Genomic DNA, 19,015 nt, shown 5'->3' with positions numbered 1-19,015 from the left:
ACAATATTTAAAAGTCCATGTATAATCTGACACATTTGGAGATGTCAGGTAAGGAAGGCGTTATCAGCCACAATCCCTAGCTCTCCAACACCCCTAATGGTTATTTGCTATTTGGGGGCCTCTCACTTCTACCTATCTGACCCCCCTGATGTCAAGGAATAAATAAACAAAGCTGGTGAACAAAGGTGTTCTTTGGGGTGAATGGGCAGATTTAAACCAGTATTTCCCAAACCTGGTGAATTTAAGACAAATGGGCTTCAACTCCCAGAATTCCTCTGCCAGGATGCTGGCTGGAGAATTCTGGGCCTTGAAGTCCAAAATGCCATTTATGCTTCCTTGTAAATGGAGCTTACCATTTTGACTTTGGAAACAGATGTGTAAAGTGGAAGTTGGATTTTCTATTTCCACTTGCCATTTATTGTAGAGAAGTAAAAACACAACACCCTCCCTTCTACCGAAAATCCATTAGCCTTCTAAAAATTCATTGGTGTCCCTTAAAATTCCTGCAGATCTAATGTGTTTACAGTTACATCCCATCCCTCCCCCCACCCCACCCCCAAGCTTGGAGGAGAAGATATGGGTTAGGTATAAGTATGTTCCATTTTATTCTGTGAAATAGCCTTACATTAATTGTACTCTGATTGTATCACACAAACACACCAAGGGGCTCAGCACAGTGTACAGGTCTTCACCTCAGCGAGGTTAGGCTGAGTTATCCAGTGAGATTTGTGGCTGGATGCAGATTTGAAACTGTTCCTCCTTTTAAAAAAAATCAGCTTTCCCAACTTCACAATCTTTATTTATTTTGGAAAACCAGCCCTACCCAGCATTGTTTGATGATTGTATCTCAATGCCTCTGAAAAGCATCACTTGGCTTCAGCTACATGAATCTATCACACTAACTTTGCTAATAGCTTAGTTTTTCCTTCCATTAAAAAAAAGGAGGGATTTCACTTGCTATATTTTTGTGGATTCTGCTACTATTGAAGACCCAGTGAGGCTGGCAAAGATGGCTGCGTGTCGTGACATATTGTGACTTTTTCCCCATTGCCGGCAATGGGGTGGGTGCAATTTTGGCGTGACACATCCGGCCCACAGGCTGTCAGTTTGACACCCCTGTTCTAGGACTAGGTTGCTTCTCTCCTTGGTTAGTTTCCATCCATGGCTTCCTGTCTTGCTTTCAGGTGCTTTGGAAAATAGGTTGACCTCTTCTTTGTGGCAGCCCCTTACATATGATTCCTTCCCTATTCCTCTGTCCTGTGATCCTGCTATTTGGACCAATGAGAGATGAACAAATCTGTGAAATATCCTGTTGGAGAGATCTAACAAAACTGTGGGCAAATATAATTCTAAAGTGCTTAATTGAACACAGGATCAGAGTTTCTTGCATACGAATACCAGGATTTTGAAAATATATGGCTTGCCATTCAGAATGTGTATTTAATTGTGCTAACATATCCTGTTAGGCCTAGTGTGTGAAAAAAATACGTCTGTGAAGGCCAACATTTATAATAGTGATGAATGTCCAATGGAAGGGTGGCACAGTTCCCAGCCCATTTCCATGTGCCGGGTTTTATTTTGTTTGCCTTTTGTGTCAACAGATCTTGTGCATATGTTTTGGGATTTTGCTTACTCTGCTGGGTGAATTCTGTTAAGTACAGTATGTGATAAATCACGGATAAATAAATCATGGGTAATTAACATGCACAAACCATGTGTGTGTAATATTTAGACATAGCGACTGATATATGGGTGAAAGACAAGTGCGTTTTTGGAGATGTTTTGTGAAATGTTTAATCTGTTCTATTTTGGACTCAGAGTGTAGTAAACAGCACGCAACAATTTGTAAGAGAAGTCAGGTTAACAGGCAGGTAGATAATTATTAAAAACCCTAACAGTAACCCAAAGCAATACGGATAGTCTTCAACGTATGGCCACAATTGAGCCCAAAATTTATGTTACTAAGTGAGACATTTGTTAAGTGAGTTTTGCCCCATTTTACGACATTTCTTGCCACAGTTGTTAAGTGAACCACTGAAGTTGTTATGTTAAGTGAGTCTGGCTTCCCCATTGACTTTGCTTGTCAGAAGGCCGCAAAGGGTGGTCACTTGACCCTGGGATACTGCCACCATCATAAATATGAACCGGTTATCAAGCATCTGAATTTTGATCATGTGGCCAGGGGGATGCTACAAGTGTCATGTGTGAAAAACGGTCCTAAGTCATTTTTTTCAGTGCTGTTGTAACTTCAGTCACTAAATGAACTGTTGTAAATTGAGGACTGCCTATATGACTAATCCATTGTGTCTCCTGGCATTTTCTAAAAGTGTCCAATATTCTGTTAAATATTTACATTTCAGTTTTCCTCTTCAATCATCTAGTTACCCAGGAACCGTAGTGTGCAAAGCAAGAAATCTAGAACAGGCATCTCTTAAGATTGCTGTCTCTCCTACTTGTAACTTTCTAGCAAAGAAGCTATCTTCCCAGGTGTCATCCATCTCTTTAAACATCCCTCTGCATTGAAGTGTGTGTGTGTGTGTGTGTGTGTGTAACAAATACACATACATATATACGGTATATATATCTGCCAGAACTTGATTGTTTGTTCATCCATACCTTGGTCTCCGGCTATAAACATAGACATCCCTTTTCTCACTAGCTGATATAATCCCCCTCTTTCTTCACACATATACTGCTCCACACACGCACAGGCAGAGTTATGTGCCTGATTGTGTTATATGCGTGTGTGCTGATTTGGAACAGGGTTTGTGTAGGATGGGTAGTGTGTCACCTTCTGTAACCAAAATAAACCCATTGCAGATGGGAGACATGAGATGAAGTTTCTCAGCTAGCAGCTGGGGTGACGCTACATTGCTGGGAATTATCCACAAGGTATAAGAAAGCAAGAGGGCCACTTTACAGACAGGAACCTATCCCATCCTTGAGTCCCCTAAACAGGGCTGCTATTCAGCTTATGCCTGGATTCTTTGCCATTCTCCCTGGTCCTCTATTCACTATCCAGCCCAAATACCACTTTTCTATCTTATGTACAGATAGGATCACAGGTAATTGTATCCTGAGAAGAAGGGGAGTTATGTCAATGGCACAAATGTGGCCAGAGAAAACATAATTAGAAACTCTAGTACAGGGGTAGGCAACCGTGGCTCTTTTATGACTCATGGACTTCAACTCCCAGAATTCCTGAGCCAGCATGGCTCAGCTTGGAAACCTCTCCCTTTCCCCTCAGCATAGCTGACTCAGGAATTCTGGGAGTTGAAGTCTATGAGTCATAAAAGAGCCACGGTTGCCTACCCCTGCTCTAGTAGGTACGAGTGAATAGTTCTTAAAAATGCATTGCAAGCGGAGAAGATGTTAGACTTTGAAAGTGTAAAATGATAGCCCGAAGAGAATTATAAGTTTGTGAGCGGAAAAAAAAGGGCAGGTTAATATTTGTGGGTAGCCAACAAGGAGGTACTGAGGAAAATGGGGCAGAGAACCTGAATCCCAGAGGTCCACATCTTTGAAGGAGATTGGTGCAGCTGGGGAATTCTGGGAGTTGAAGTCCACCCAACTTCATGTTGCCAAGGTTGAGAATTAAGCGGTACTTACATTTTGGCTGTTTTCATGTGGCACATTGAACCACCAAAATAGCTGGCTAGATCTCAAATTTCCATCTTCTGCAAATCTAGTCCAAAATACCATCCAATCCCAGACAATTGGCCCAATCCAGTAAATCATAATTCAGTTAACCATGCATAAGCTTGTTCCATGACAATAATCCTTCTGCGTCTCAACCTTATACAAAGAGAAGTAAACCGAAAAGATTATATTTCTTAAGGCATTTTTATGTAGCTAAAACTATAAAATATTCATAAGAAAGTGTAGAAATCCTGGTTTTTGAAATTCTTGCTAAGGAGGCTTGAGAGGAGTGGATGAAAATCGGGAGAGTTGAAGGAAGTCTAGAGTCAGTGTTTTATATCTGGAACACAAGTTGTTCCTGTCAGGTATCAGACGCATAATATCTCAAGGGAAACTAAGCATGTGTGATGTTCTTCCTCTCTGAGTATGAAGAATTCACCCAAATGCAGAACTTCCAAAGAAGTGCATCTTATGAATAGAAAGGGGGGGGGGGAAGAGGCATTTGCATATAATTTTCAAATTACCAGGTAGATCTTTGACAGAAATTCTGTATCAAACTGTTAACAAGCACTTTTCCCTCATAATTTCAGAAGCGTAGAAGAGCAAGCAGAGCTGGGGGGCAGAGCTAAGCACGTCATCAGTTTAGAGTCAATAAGTTGTCAAAAATGGTCCAAGTTCAACCCCTCTTGAATTCCGTTGACCCTTATTTGGTGCCAATATAGTATTGAACTTTAGTTGATCAGAATTTTGTGTATAGGCTTGAGCAGTAAAACCTTTTTGAACTGCAACTTAATATATGCTTCTAATTCTTTGTGCCTGACAAGTGTCAGCTGAAAGTTTGGGGAGAGGAAGTTGTGCAAGTTCTCCTTGGTGGCTTCTCCCCACCATTGGAAGGAGGTTAAGTGGAAAGTGTTCCTTTTATTCACTCTTGTCATGGCTTACATTTCTGGGAAAAGGCAAGTGAATGCAATCTGTGAGGTCAAGGAACGAGAGCAGAAGCGTAGAAGGTTGAGCTTGGCAGATGATCCTCTTATTGGACTAAATTTCAGCAGATTGTGCCAAGTTACACCAAACCCTGTTGTTAGTCCTGGTCCACCAACCCTCTGCAAAAATATTTGTATAATAGAGTGTGAAACCTGTCTTCCCACACACTAATCAAATTCTGCTTTCAAATTCTGGTCTTTTATGTCCTCATTAAGGGGTGAAAACCTTGATAAAAGCAGAGAGAAAAAAACTGTACTGTGTCCTCCTCACCATTGTCATCCCTGTGACCATCTGTGTTCTTAGAAAGTTCTTAGGAGGTTTTGTTGTTCAAACTTTCCTAGGAGCTAAACGGCAAGGACAACATATAGTAGTTCACAGTTCAAGCTACATAGGATCCTTTCTGCTGTATTGCACACTGATTCAGGAACATGGCTTATCTTTGGGTTGGTCAATATTAGTTATATAGGAATTGATTATTTTATTGGCTGGGACAAGCATGAATTCAAGATGGTCCTGCAGGGTTTATGTTTAATAAAGGACTGAAATGATTCTATTCTGCACTTGAACATATATTCAGAAAAGCTATAAGAAATCTAGGGTCTTCTCCATGTAGATCATTTTACCACTATTTACAATCCTTTGAGCAATGTGTTTTTTACATAGAGTCCAAGAGTCCTGTCTTTTTAGAGGGGGATTTGTTTTAGAGAGTTGCCTTCGACAAGATGGTGGTATGCAAGTTAGGAAACAGATGATAGATAGATAGATAGATAGATAGATAGATAGATAGATAGATAGATAGATAGATAGATAGATAGATATGGAAAAGTCACATTTTTTCAAAGCCAGTTTGGCAAAATTATTACCACACTGTTGCATATTGAGATAGTTGTTGGGGGACATGTTCTACCACTGGTGAAATGTAATTTTTTTTATACATGTAAGAGATATTCCAGTCAACATCCACCCACTGGATCCAGCAATCATATTTAGTTTTCCCACAATGGCTCTCATCTAAACAACACTTAGAAATGTTTTAAGAAATCAGAAAATGGTGTTCTCAGACTTAGCTGCCTGATGTTATTCAGTACAGCAAGGTTGTCAATCCTATCATCATGACCAGCCAAGGTTGTGAAGGGGCCTCATCCATAAGCAGTTTGTCAAATTTAGAGCCAGCCATCGGCTAAGTAGCAAAGCTTGGTAGATATCAGATTAGGTACTCTTTCAAAAAGAAGAAGAAACCTTGGGTTGGAAAATGACTCCTGTATGACACTTGCAAAATGTCAGAAAATTCATTAGGCTCAATACAAGCAATCATAATTCCCCCGTTAAAATTGTCACTTTAATGTGCAAGAGTAGAAACTAGAATTCCCAGTGCATGAGAACAATAAGAGACCAGAGGCAGAAAAACAGGGTTCCTAAGAAGCTACAAACCACATGGAGCCGTTCTGAGTATTTTCCTGCCAAATGCTGCCGTAGGATTTTTGCACCCTGTATTGATAAATTATAAGGGACGCGATGGCTCAGTGGCTTAGGACACTGAGCTTGTCGATCAAATGGTCGGCAGTTTGGCGGGTCGAATCCCGAGTGCCGCGTAACAGAGTGAGCGCCTGTTACTCGTCCCAGCTTCTGCCAACCTAGCAGTTCGAAAGCACGTAAAAATGCAAGTAGAAAAATAGGGACCACTCCGGTGGGAAGGTAACAGCGTTCCGTGCGCCTTTGGCGTCTAGTCATGCCAGCCACATGACCACAGAGACGTCCTCGGACAAGTGCTGGCTCTTCGGCTTTGAAATGGAGATGAGCACCGGCCCCTAGAGTCGGAAACTACTAGCACGCATGTGCGGGGGAACCTTTACCTTTACCTATTGATAAATACAAGCCCTGGGAGACTAGAAGTTATGGGACTTGTAATCCTGGTTCCCTGAGGCTTCCCTTCTTTGGGGAATCCTGCTCCAGCACATATTACAGGAGGAAACCTCACCCCTGCCCTGGGTTTCTTTGTCAAATATTTAACATTTCCAAGTCAGAAAAATGCAAAGAGGAGAGACCCCCCCCCTTAGGAAATCTTTCAGAAATTATGTACAATATCAGGTTCCTTGGAGCCTGGAGAAAGTTTTAATGGATTTGGTGGCCCCGCTCGCTCAAATTATCCAAGACAATATAAAGATCTCTTGAGAATCAACACATTTGATTCAAAAACAGGCAACAAATATCCTGTTAAAAAATCACAAGGGGTTTTGTCTGAATTTGTCTGACGTGCTTGAGCAGGAGGTTGGACTAGAAGACCTCCAGGGTCCTTCCAACTCTGTTATTCTGTTTGTTGTCAGTTTTGTTTGGTTTTAGTACTCCCCTGGAGTTTTGGACTGACTGGGGTTTATTTCTCTTCCAGGTCCTTGCGCTGCATTTGGCCAGACGCTCTCTCTCTCCCCTAGGATGAGTAACTGCAGCAGTCGCGCCTTGACCCTGCTGTCTAGTGTTTTTGGAGCGTGTGGGCTGCTCCTGGTGGGCATTGCTGTCAGTACTGACTATTGGCTGTTCATGGAGGAAGGGATTGTATTTCCGCAAAACCAGACCACGGAAATAGTCATGGCACTCCATGCTGGCCTCTGGAGGGTTTGCTTCTTTGCAGGTAAGGGTCTAAGGTCTCCCCTCCAATGCTGCCTTCATTTATTAATCTTAGGACCATATTATTAGGATCGTAAGATGGTTAAAGCCCTGGAGACTAAAAGACATGAAGAACGGTTGCAGGACTTGGGAATGACCAGTCTAGAGAAAAGAAGGACTGGGGGCGACATAATAGCAGTATTCCAGTTTTGAGAGGCTGCCACAAGGAGGAGGAGGTCAGTTTATTTTTTCAAAGCACCAGAAAGCAAGACAAGAAACAATGGATGGAAACTAATCAAGGAGAGAAGCAAGCTGGAATTAAGGAGAAACTTCCTAACAGTGAGGACAATTAACCTGTGGAACAGCTTCCCTTCAGACGTTGTGGGTGCTTCATCACTCAAGGTTTTTAAGAAGAGACTGGACAGCCACGTCTGAAATGGTTAGAGGGACTCCTCCTTGATCAGAGGAGCCTTTATTTCCTTTATTTCCAAGGTCCCTTCCAGCTCTATATTTCCAAGGTCCCTTCCAGCTCTATTCTGATCCTCTGATCTTAGGAGCAACTTTAGTATCTTCATCTTAGGACCTCAGGACTAAACCCAGACTCAAGCTTCCTCATTTCCTAAATTCCCATATATTCTTCAGGTCATATCAGATGCAAGCAACCAGAACCACTCATGAATAACAAAAATCAGTAACTTTATTGTCTACCACCAGTGCTTTTTTTGTAAAAGAAAAAAGTGCCAGAACTCACACATGTCATACAATCCGCCTTGCCTACCCTACAAGGTTCCATCCAAAAAAGGTGCCGGAACTCCGTTCTGAGCGTTCTATGACAAAAAAAGCCCTGCCTACCACCTATGTTACAAGAATCTCACCAGACTGCTTACCTTGGGAACAACCGGATAAGGCTTCAAGGATCTTGAGGGAGGTCTAGCTTGTGCTGCTTGCAGCTTCAGAAAGACTCCAAGCTAAGCTCCTTCCAGCCTAGACCTAGCTGATAATTTTGCAACAGGACAACTTTTGATAGCCCGAGCAGCAAAATAATGCCTTGGACAAAACTGATATTTGGGTAAATTCTAGGCCAGTGATGGCGAACCTTTTAGAGACCGAGTGCCCAAACTGCAACCCAAAACCCACTTTTGCATCATCGGGTGCTGGATGGGTGTGGCCCTTTGGGTGGGTGTGGCCCATTGGGTGGGTGTGGCTGCAGACTGGGTGGGACTAAAAAGTTAAATCAATCAATTCCAACTTTGCGAGAACTTCCCCCCCCCCCACAAGAAGTTGAAATTGATTGATTGAACCTTTTTTTTTTGCACATGGCGGCAGAGGCCTAAAACAAAAAGGTTTTATGAAACCCAGCTGAAGGCCTAGGACTGGGGTGACGGCATGCGTGCCCACAGAGAGGGCTCTGTGTGCCACCTTTGGCACCCGTGCCAAAGGTTCGCCACCACAGTTCTAGGCAATTTAATTCTGGTTGGCTAGATGCAACGTTGAAATCACTGGGCAATGTGGAAAACCATGAAATAGATTTCTTCCCAGAAGGTCTGGAGTGGTCTGCAGCTCAGCTCTTGACAAGGATCTTCAGAGAGCTGTCAATTCACCTAGATTTGCCTAAAAAGTTGGCTCTGAATTCCAAGCTATGCTAATGAGGTTGGGAAGAGTTGACCTTAGGAGTATGTTATCTCCAAGCAGTGCTTTTTTTGTAAGAAAAAATGGTGCCGGAACTCACACACATCATACAACCCACCTTGCCTACCCTACAAGGTTCCATCCAAAAAAGGTGCCAGAACTCCGTTCTGGGCGTTCTATGACAAAAAAAGCCCTATCTCCAAGTAAGGAGAATTTGTTAAGGGTCTTGGAATGAGAAGGCCTACCTGTCTTCTTTTCAATGAATAATGCTAGAAAGATTGCAAATACTGCCTTTACTGATACTGCATTTGTTTAAATTAGGCAATTCAACTATCCAGCCAGGCACATTTAGCTATCTTGTCTAAATGCAACGATATCGCCCTTTATTCCTGCCTCTTAAGTCAAGGATTGTTACCCCTTTTGTGCCATAGATCCTTTTGACAGTCTGGTGAAAGCTGCAAACCCCTCTCCAAAAAATACATTTTAAATTGGTGTCTCTCGATCTCAGCAGCTCTAAGATGTGTGATTTCCCAGAATTCCCCAGCCAACCGGCTAAAGAATTCCGAGAGATGAAGGCCACACCTCTTAACATTGCGGAGATTGAGAAACACCGGTTTAGATACATCAAATAACATGCATAGATCGAGGTAGTCCTCCACTTACAACCATTTGCTTAGTGACCATTCAGAGTTACCATGGCACTGAAAAAAAAGTGACTTTTGAACCAGTTTTCACAGTTATGACCTTTGCAGCCCATGGTCACATGATCAAAATTTGGCCGTTATGACAGCTGCACAGTCCCATGGTCACGTCATCACCGTTTGTAACCTTCCCAACCAGTTTCCAACAAGCAGTCAACCTAATGGCTGCATGATTCTCTTAACAATTGCGGTGATTTGGTTAACAAATATGACAAAAAGTTCTTAAAATGGGGCAAAACTCACTTAACGACTGCCTTGATCAATTTTGGGCTCAGTTGTGGTCGTAAATCGAGGACTACCTATACTAGGAACTCTCTGACCCATTGGATCATCCTTTCAGAAGTATTTCCTTACCAGATTCTTCAGAGTTTTTAACAGTGACAGGATTTCTAATGTTCTGCCTTTATTGGAAGTGAAGTCAGAGACGTCTCTGTCTTGAAAGTAGCCCAGGTTGAACTCCATAGGACAATCAAACTGTCAACCTCTAGGTTGAATATCCAAATAAACTGGACACCAACATCAGCACAGAAAATGTTTCGTGACAATTTGTATTACGCCATAAACTGTTTTGTGATGATTTTTGTGTCATAAAAATGTGTTAATCAAATTTGCCAAATTTCATTTGAATGAGAGTCCTGGGTCCCAGGTTTTGGATACATTCTGTAAGTTTAGCCCATTTGAAATCTCTCAGTTCAAAAATGGTTGCCCTACGATGCACTGTTTTGCCCAGTTAAAAGTTACAAGAATGAGAGCTTTAGTATGTGTTTGTGGACATGCACATTACTGGTAATGATGATATACTTATTCCAGTATCTGAGGGGCTGCCACAAGGCAGGTCACGTTATTCACCAAAGCACCAGAGGGAAGGACAAGAAACAATGGTTGGTAACTGATCAAGGAGAGAAGCAACCTGGAATTAAGGAGAAACTTCCTGACAGTGAGGACAATAACCAGTGGAACAGCTTGCCTTCAGAAATTGTGGGCGCTCCATCACTGGAGATTTTAAAGAAGAGGCTAGACAATCACCTGTCCTAGATGGTGTATGATCTCCTGCTTGTACAGGTGGCTGGACTAGAAGACCTCCAGGGTCCCTTCCAGATTCTATTCTAGTCTAGTCTAGTCTAGTCTAGTCTAGTCTAGTCTAGTCTAGTCTAGTCTAGTCTAGTCTAGTCTAGTCTAGTCTTTCTTTGCTAGATCTAAGGTAGGGTGTATGGAGTAGTGCAGACATATCAAACTCGCAATGTCACGTGACGTTGTGCAATGTATTGGGATGGTTTTGCCATTGCCGGCAATGGGATGGGCATGGCTTCCGCATGAAGCGTCCGGCCCACGGGGCGGCAGTTTGACACCCATAGAGTAGTAGTGCAATAAAGAGGCACACATCTTTATTTGTTTTCTTGTTAGATTGTTATCCTGGATCTCAAAGTCCTGCACCCCTTAGTTCCTCCTCTGTTTTTGCTCCACAACAATATTCCTATGAGGTGGTGGGGCCACTGAGGAAGAGTGAGTGGCCCAATGTCACCCACTGAACTTCCATGGTGGGAAGTAGAACTTGAATCTGAGTCTCCAGCGTTGATCTACTAGATCTCATGAACAAAGCAGTGCATATGCATACCTGATGCTCTTTGGAACGTGGGACTTTGGCTGCTTGTTCCTTGACTCAGGGGCCCTTCCTAGTGGCCTTACCTGTGGCATGCTGGTAGAAGGGGAGGGTTAACCGGCTGAACCAGCTGCCAGGAAGCTATTGAAGTGATGTAGGAGAAGAAGTGGAGGAGTTAAAGGAGGGATCAGCCTAGAAACCCTACATAGCCATAAGTGAACTAAACCCAACTTCCCTTGAATTCTGTTGACCCCCATCTAACCTCAAACAGGTATTAACCCATTAGTTAAGAAGATTCTTGTGCAAAGGCATGATTAGCAATAAATCAGTTCAACTGGACCTTCACGTGGGGATCTGTGAGGATCTCATCTTTCGTGGCACTTACTAAAAAGGATCCCCACTTGTCTCTTCCAGCTCTCCTATCCCTAGAGGTGCACATATTGGGGCCACTGGTTAATTTTTATCCTGAGATGAAAGAGTAAAATTAAATGGTTGCATCTCTTCCAGGATGGCTCTTGGGGCCTCCAGAACATATCAAAAAACTGACTGCCTTCTTTCTAGTCTAGCTTAGGGCTTTGGAAATGGTCAGAGGCGTCCTGCTCGCTACTAGCTTTGAGCTGACTTGTCTTACAGAAGTGGCTTGTTTGAAAGGAAATGTACTGTATATGACTACATAGTAACTTGGCCTTGCTGATTTGGGACTTCCTTCCACAAAGGCACCACTGCTTCCCTCAAGGTCCTATACCACTGTTTCTGAACCTCAGCAACTGTCAGCAATATGGACTTCAATTCCCAGAATTCTCCCGGGAATCCCAAACTCTGCTGGCTGGGGAATTCTGGGAGCTGAAGTCCACACCTTTTACGCTTGCTGAGGTTCAGAAACACTGTCCAATACGGGCCACTTTTGCTATCTGAATTTTTATGCATTGTCTCTTTTTTCTAGGTCAGAAAAAAGGCAGCTGTGTGGCTTCTGAATACTTCCTGGAGCCGAGGCCTGACCCCGATCCTGAGGGGCCCCTTGTTACGGAGAACACGGAAAATATCCTCAGTAAGTAGATAAGACATCTAGACATGATACGATTGCCAGCATTAACAATGGATAAATTAATGTTAGGCGCATGTTGGAGGGGTGAGCCAAATAAGCACAGCAGCTGAAGGAAAGAGTTAATGCTCTACATCAGGGCTTTTCAACCTTTTCACCCATTGTACCACTTTTAGGATAGGGCAACATCCGAGTACCACCAGTCGCCTAGCAAGGGGTCAGAAACTTGATGACCAAAAAAAAGGGGAAAAGTGATGAAGTACAGGTAGTCCTCGACTTACAATAGTTCGAAGTTACAATGGCACTGAAAAAAGTGCCCCCCCCACAAGCCACAGCCAAGCAAGACACCTGCCTGCCCGCCCGGCGGCGCTCTTCCTCCTGTCCGAGGTTTTCATTGTTGTGAGCATTTCTGTTGAGGATTGGCAGCGGGGATGGGGAGGTGTTTCATTTTTATTCCCCCCCCCCCGTCTACTGAGTGGTTGCAGTAGGTTTTGGTCACTTCCCACGACCCTGGGACACTGTGACCGTCATAAATATGAATCAGTTGCCAAGCATCTGAATGTAAATCACAAGACCCTGGGGATGCTGCAACATTCCAGCTGATCGGCGCTGCTTCTGGACTCAGCAGTAGCGCCAGGATTAGCACCGAGCTCCAGCTGGAGCCTGGCACTGATCCTGTTGCTTCCCCTGAGCCCTGACAGCCCTGAAGAAGCACCAATCAGCTGGAAAGTGGTGCTGATCCTGGCGCTTCTGCTGAGCCGTGACAGTTCTGCAGCTCCAGCTATCTCACTCAGGCTTGTTCGGTGCTGCCATCGGTTCAGCTCATTCCTCTCCCCCGCTAGGATGGTCACGTACCACCTGCCAGGTGCCAATGTACCACAGGTGGTACCCGTACCATTGGTTGAAAAGCCCTGCTCTACAAACAGTATGTCTCTCTGCACCCATATACAGCCCCAGCTTCCTAACTTATATCTCAGCCCACCTTTAACTTTTAAAGCCATTCACACAATTGCAAGCCCACTGCCTGAAAGGTCTTGCACATAAAACACAGGTTCTTTCCATTTAAAGGACAAAAATCTCAGCCTGCAATGCATTGCTTGCCATTATTTATTTTATCCACATCAGATGCACATCTCCACCATTTCCAAGATTTTAACAACAACAACAACCACAAAAGGCATTGCGCTAACCCTTTGCTGCCACATGCTCAGCAAAGTTAAGGTTGCAAGCTTGCCTCTTCCAGCGTTATGGTGATGACACGTATTTTGAGTTCACTTACAAATGTTTATGAGTCAGCCTCAATACGGAGTTGTTAATTTTCACAGATGAGAAAAAGTACCTGCGCACTTTGCAGTTGAGGAAATGGACACTAAAGATACTAAGAGAGGCACATGGACGGGGAGAGAGAGAGAAACAGACCACCAACTTTCCTGCCCTGCCTGATTCTTCCCTGTCTGTCCAACAGCAGCAGAAACAGTTCAGGGCAACTGACAAAGAGTGACGGGAAGGGCATCTCCACCCCACCCCCCCAACCCGAAATCTACTGGATTTCCAGACACCGCTTCTGAGTTAAATCCCGGTTTGCCCATAGTTTGTCCGTAGCATTTGAGAGAAATCTGCCATGTGCAGAAGGGGCAATGATCGAGGACTTGGGCTCTGAGCCCCCTTATGGCTGGGGTGCACATCAGAGACTACAGCAGTTACCTTAGTCTGTTTGTATTGGTGAAGGGGCTGGGCTGCAAATCAGCTGAGTTCTAGTTCCCCCTTAGGAATCAAAGTTGGCTGGGTGACTGGACTAATCCCCAGGAGTCTATGCGTTCTAGTCCCACCTTAGGCACGAAAGCCAGCTGGGTGACTTTGGGCCAATCACCAGCAACCTATGCGTTCTAGTCCCACCTTAGGCACGAAAGCCAGCTGGGTGACTTTGGGCCAATCACCAGCAACCTATGCGTTCTAGTCCCACCTTAGGCACGAAAGCCAGCTGGGTGACTTTGGGCCAATCACCAGCAACCTATGCGTTCTAGTCCCACCTTAGGCACGAAAGCCAGCTGGGTGACTTTGGGCCAATCACCAGCAACCTATGCGTTCTAGTCCCACCTTAGTTACGAAAGCCAGCTGGGTGACTTTGGGCCAATCACCAGCAACCTATGCGTTCTAGTCCCACCTTAGTTACGAAAGCCAGCTGGGTGACTTTGGGCCAATCACCAGCAACCTATGCATTCTAGTCCCACCTTAGGCACGAAAGCCAGCTGGGTGACTTTGGGCCAATCACCAGCAACCTATGCGTTCTAGTCCCACCTTAGTTACGAAAGCCAGCTGGGTGACTTTGGGCCAATCACCAGCAACCTATGCGTTCTAGTCCCACCTTAGTTACAAAAGCCAGCTGGGTGACTTTGGGCCAATCACCAGCAACCTATGCATTCTAGTCCCACCTTAGGCACGAAAGCCAGCTGGGTGACTTTGGGCCAATCACCAGCAACCTATGCGTTCTAGTCCCAACTTAGGCACGAAAGCCAGCTGGATGACTTTGGGCCAATCACCAGCAACCTATGTGTTCTAGTCCCACCTTAGACATGAAAGCCAGCTGGATGACTTTGGGCCAATCACCAGCAACCTATGTGTTCTAGTCCCACCTTAGACATGAAAGCCAGCTGGGTGACTTTGGGCCAATCACCAGCAACCTATGTGTTCTAGTCCCACCTTAGACATGAAAGCCAGCTGGGTGACTTTGGGCCAATCACCAGCAACCTATGTGTTCTAGTCCCACCTTAGACATGAAAGCCAGCTGGGTGACTTTGGGCCAATCACCAGCAACCTATGTGTTCTAGTCCAACCTTAGACATGAAAGCCAGCTGGATGACTTTGGGCCAATCACCAGCAACCTATGCGTTCTAGTCCCACCTTAGACATGAAAGCCAGCTGGGTGACTTTGGGCCAATCACCAGCAACCTATGCGTTCTAGTCCCACCTTAGACATGAAAGCCAGCTGGGTGACTTTGGGCCAATCACCAGCAACCTATGCGTTCTAGTCCCACCTTAGACATGAAAGCCAGCTGGGTGACTTTGGGCCAATCACCAGCAACCTATGTGTTCTAGTCCCACCTTAGACATGAAAGCCAGCTGGGTGACTTTGGGCCAATCACCAGCAACCTATGTGTTCTAGTCCCACCTTAGACATGAAAGCCAGCTGGGTGACTTTGGGCCAATCACCAGCAACCTATGCGTTCTAGTCCAACCTTAGACATGAAAGCCAGCTGGATGACTTTGGGCCAATCACCAGCAACCTATGCGTTCTAGTCCCACCTTAGACATGAAAGCGAGCTGGGTGACTTTGGGCCAATCACCAGCAACCTATGCGTTCTAGTCCCACCTTAGACATGAAAGCCAGCTGGGTGACTTTGGGCCAATCACCAGCAACCTATGCGTTCTAGTCCCACCTTAGACATGAAAGCCAGCTGGGTGACTTTGGGCCAATCACCAGCAACCTATGCGTTCTAGTCCCACCTTAGACATGAAAGCCAGCTGGGTGACTTTGGGCCAATCACCAGCAACCTATGCGTTCTAGTCCCACCTTAGACATGAAAGCCAGCTGGGTGACTTTGGGCCAATCACCAGCAACCTATGCGTTCTAGTCCCACCTTAGACATGAAAGCCAGCTGGGTGACTTTGGGCCAATCACCAGCAACCTATGCGTTCTAGTCCCACCTTAGTTACGAAAGCCAGCTGGGTGACTTTGGGCCAATCACCAGCAACCTATGCATTCTAGTCCCACCTTAGGCACGAAAGCCAGCTGGGTGACTTTGGGCCAATCACCAGCAACCTATGCGTTCTAGTCCCACCTTAGTTACGAAAGCCAGCTGGGTGACTTTGGGCGAATCACCAGCAACCTATGCATTCTAGTCCCACCTTAGGCACGAAAGCCAGCTGGGTGACTTTGGGCCAATCACCAGCAACCTATGCGTTCTAGTCCCACCTTAGGCACGAAAGCCAGCTGGATGACTTTGGGCCAATCACCAGCAACCTATGTGTTCTAGTCCCACCTTAGGCACGAAAGCCAGCTGGATGACTTTGGGCTAATCACCAGCAACCTATGCATTCTAGTCCCACCTTAGGCATGAAAGCCAGCTGGGTGACTTTGGGCCAATCACCAGCAACCTATGCGTTCTAGTCCCACCTTAGTTACGAAAGCCAGCTGGGTGACTTTGGGCCAATCACCAGCAACCTATGCATTCTAGTCCCACCTTAGGCACGAAAGCCAGCTGGGTGACTTTGGGCCAATCACCAGCAACCTATGCGTTCTAGTCCCACCTTAGACATGAAAGCCAGCTGGGTGACTTTGGGCCAATCACCAGCAACCTATGCGTTCTAGTCCCACCTTAGACATGAAAGCCAGCTGGGTGACTTTGGGCCAATCACCAGCAACCTATGTGTTCTAGTCCCACCTTAGACATGAAAGCCAGCTGGGTGACTTTGGGCCAATCACCAGCAACCTATGTGTTCTAGTCCCACCTTAGACATGAAAGCCAGCTGGGTGACTTTGGGCCAATCACCAGCAACCTATGTGTTCTAGTCCAACCTTAGACATGAAAGCCAGCTGGATGACTTTGGGCCAATCACCAGCAACCTATGCGTTCTAGTCCCACCTTAGACATGAAAGCGAGCTGGGTGACTTTGGGCCAATCACCAGCAACCTATGCGTTCTAGTCCCACCTTAGACATGAAAGCGAGCTGGGTGACTTTGGGCCAATCACCAGCAACCTATGCGTTCTAGTCCCACCTTAGACATGAAAGCCAGCTGGGTGACTTTGGGCCAATCACCAGCAACCTATGCGTTCTAGTCCCACCTTAGACATGAAAGCCAGCTGGGTGACTTTGGGCCAATCACCAGCAACCTATGCGTTCTAGTCCCACCTTAGACATGAAAGCCAGCTGGGTGACTTTGGGCCAATCACCAGCAACCTATGCGTTCTAGTCCCACCTTAGACATGAAAGCCAGCTGGGTGACTTTGGGCCAATCACCAGCAACCTATGCGTTCTAGTCCCACCTTAGACATGAAAGCCAGCTGGGTGACTTTGGGCCAATCACCAGCAACCTATGTGTTCTAGTCCCACCTTAGACATGAAAGCCAGCTGGGTGACTTTGGGCCAATCACCAGCAACCTATGCGTTCTAGTCCCACCTTAGGCACGAAAGCCAGTTGGGTGACTTTGGACCAGTCCCCCTTTCTCAGCCCCCCCTCCAAAGGAGTGTTATGTATGCCACTGTGAGTTGAATAAGAATAGAAATCAAACCAATCAATCCATAAAAAATGGAGCCAGGTTTCTGTGCTGAGCATCGTGTTGGTAAATAAACCAAACTCTGCCACCTCTCAGTTGTTGAGCTGAGACATCTACCCAACCCAGATTCAGATGGTGCCTTGATCTGAGTAATGCAGGACACCACTTGGCTGTGACCAAGTGTGCCCCATCCCTCTGTCCTAGTGGATCTAGTCCCTCTGCTCTCTTGTGGCTCCCCCCACTCTTACTGCGGCTGTCCCAACCCTCTGGGATGGCTTGAGAGCTGTGGGGCATTGCAAAGGGTGTGTGTGTGTGTATGTGTGTGTGATGTAAATCAGAGCTCGTGTGAGTGATGGTGTGAGCACAGCAAGCATTGCAGCATCAGGACGAGGCTAGCTGAGCCGCAGTGAGCCGAACAAGCCCAATTTGCTATGAAGTCACTGTCAGATTTGGATTTCTGCAGGGGAGGGTGGCGTTCTTCCTTGACACTTCCACTTTTCCAGCACCCCCTCTGCAAGTGCCCGCCTTTTTGAGTCACCCCTGTTTATAGTATATTTAGAATGCTGGTAGATTACAGAAATGGCTTGGAGGGTCAGGCAAAGCTGCAAGTGTCAGGCTGACGTTTTATACTTTGTTAACTACAGCTACAGTAAGGGGTGGTGTGATGGCTCAGCAGCTAAAGACAAGCTGAGCTTGCCGGGGTTTGAGACTCCACACATTGGACTGAGCTCCCGTTACTTGGCCCAGCTCCTGCCCACCCAGCAGTTTGAAAGCATGCAAATGGGAGTGGATTAATAGGAACCACTTCGGAGGGAAGGTAACAGTGTTCCATGCACCTTTGGCGTGTAGCCATGCTGGTTCACATGACCATGGAAATTGTCTTCGGACAACGCCGGCTCCCTCAGCTAAGAAACAGAGAGTCAGACATGAATGACAGGGAAACCTTTACCTTTAAATGCAGCTAGTCCTCAATTTACAACCACTTGTTGGGTGGCCATTTGAAATTACAACAGTACTGGAAAAATTTACTTACAACCAGTCCTCGCACTTATGCCTATTGCAACGTCTCCATGGTCACATGATCAAAATTCAAATGTTTGGCAACCACCACATATCTACCATGGTTGCGAGATCCTGGGGTCATGTGACTGCCATTTGCAGCCTTCCCAGCCAGCTTCCAGCAAGCAAAGTCAACGAGGAAAGCTACATTTGTTTCATGATTACATGATTCACTTAACAACTGCAATGATTCGCTTAACAACCGTGGCAAAATGATCCGTAAAATTGGGTGCAACTTACTTGCTAACGGCCTAGCTTAACAACAAAAATTCTGGTCTCAATCGTCGTAAGTCAAGGAGTACCTGTATAGTTGCAGACCATCAAAAATGACCTGGTTAGGTTGACTGGAAGGAGTCCACGGGCTCCAAATCTGAGACATCTGCTTGACGTCACAGCCATGTGTAAATGTGCGGAGCATTTCTGCCTAAGGTCTTGAGGTCTGGCATCTTTAAATCTCGTCTCAGCTATCAGTGCACTAGGTGAC

The 19,015-nt window shown here is 45.5% G+C and overlaps 1 protein-coding gene across 1 annotated transcript in view; it reads left to right on the top strand.

Moving 5' to 3' along the window:
- Positions 1–7,053: 7,053 nt before the first annotated feature.
- CACNG7 (calcium voltage-gated channel auxiliary subunit gamma 7) overlaps positions 7,054–19,015 on the top strand; it is a gene marked incomplete at its 5' end in the record, with an annotated part of 32,576 nt that continues 20,614 nt past the window's right edge. Inside the window, 2 exons of the mRNA XM_083378007.1 lie at positions 7,054–7,249; positions 12,098–12,202. Of these exons, the coding sequence (XP_083234133.1) occupies positions 7,054–7,249; positions 12,098–12,202 (301 nt within the window). The remainder of the gene's footprint in view (positions 7,250–12,097; positions 12,203–19,015) is intronic.

The sequence above is a fragment of the Vipera ursinii genome (assembly GCF_947247035.1).
Source record: "Vipera ursinii genome assembly, chromosome: Z".
Classification (NCBI taxonomy): domain Eukaryota; kingdom Metazoa; phylum Chordata; class Lepidosauria; order Squamata; family Viperidae; genus Vipera; species Vipera ursinii.
Note: the sequence above shows the minus strand (reverse complement) of the source record. Positions and strands in the feature narration are given on the sequence as shown.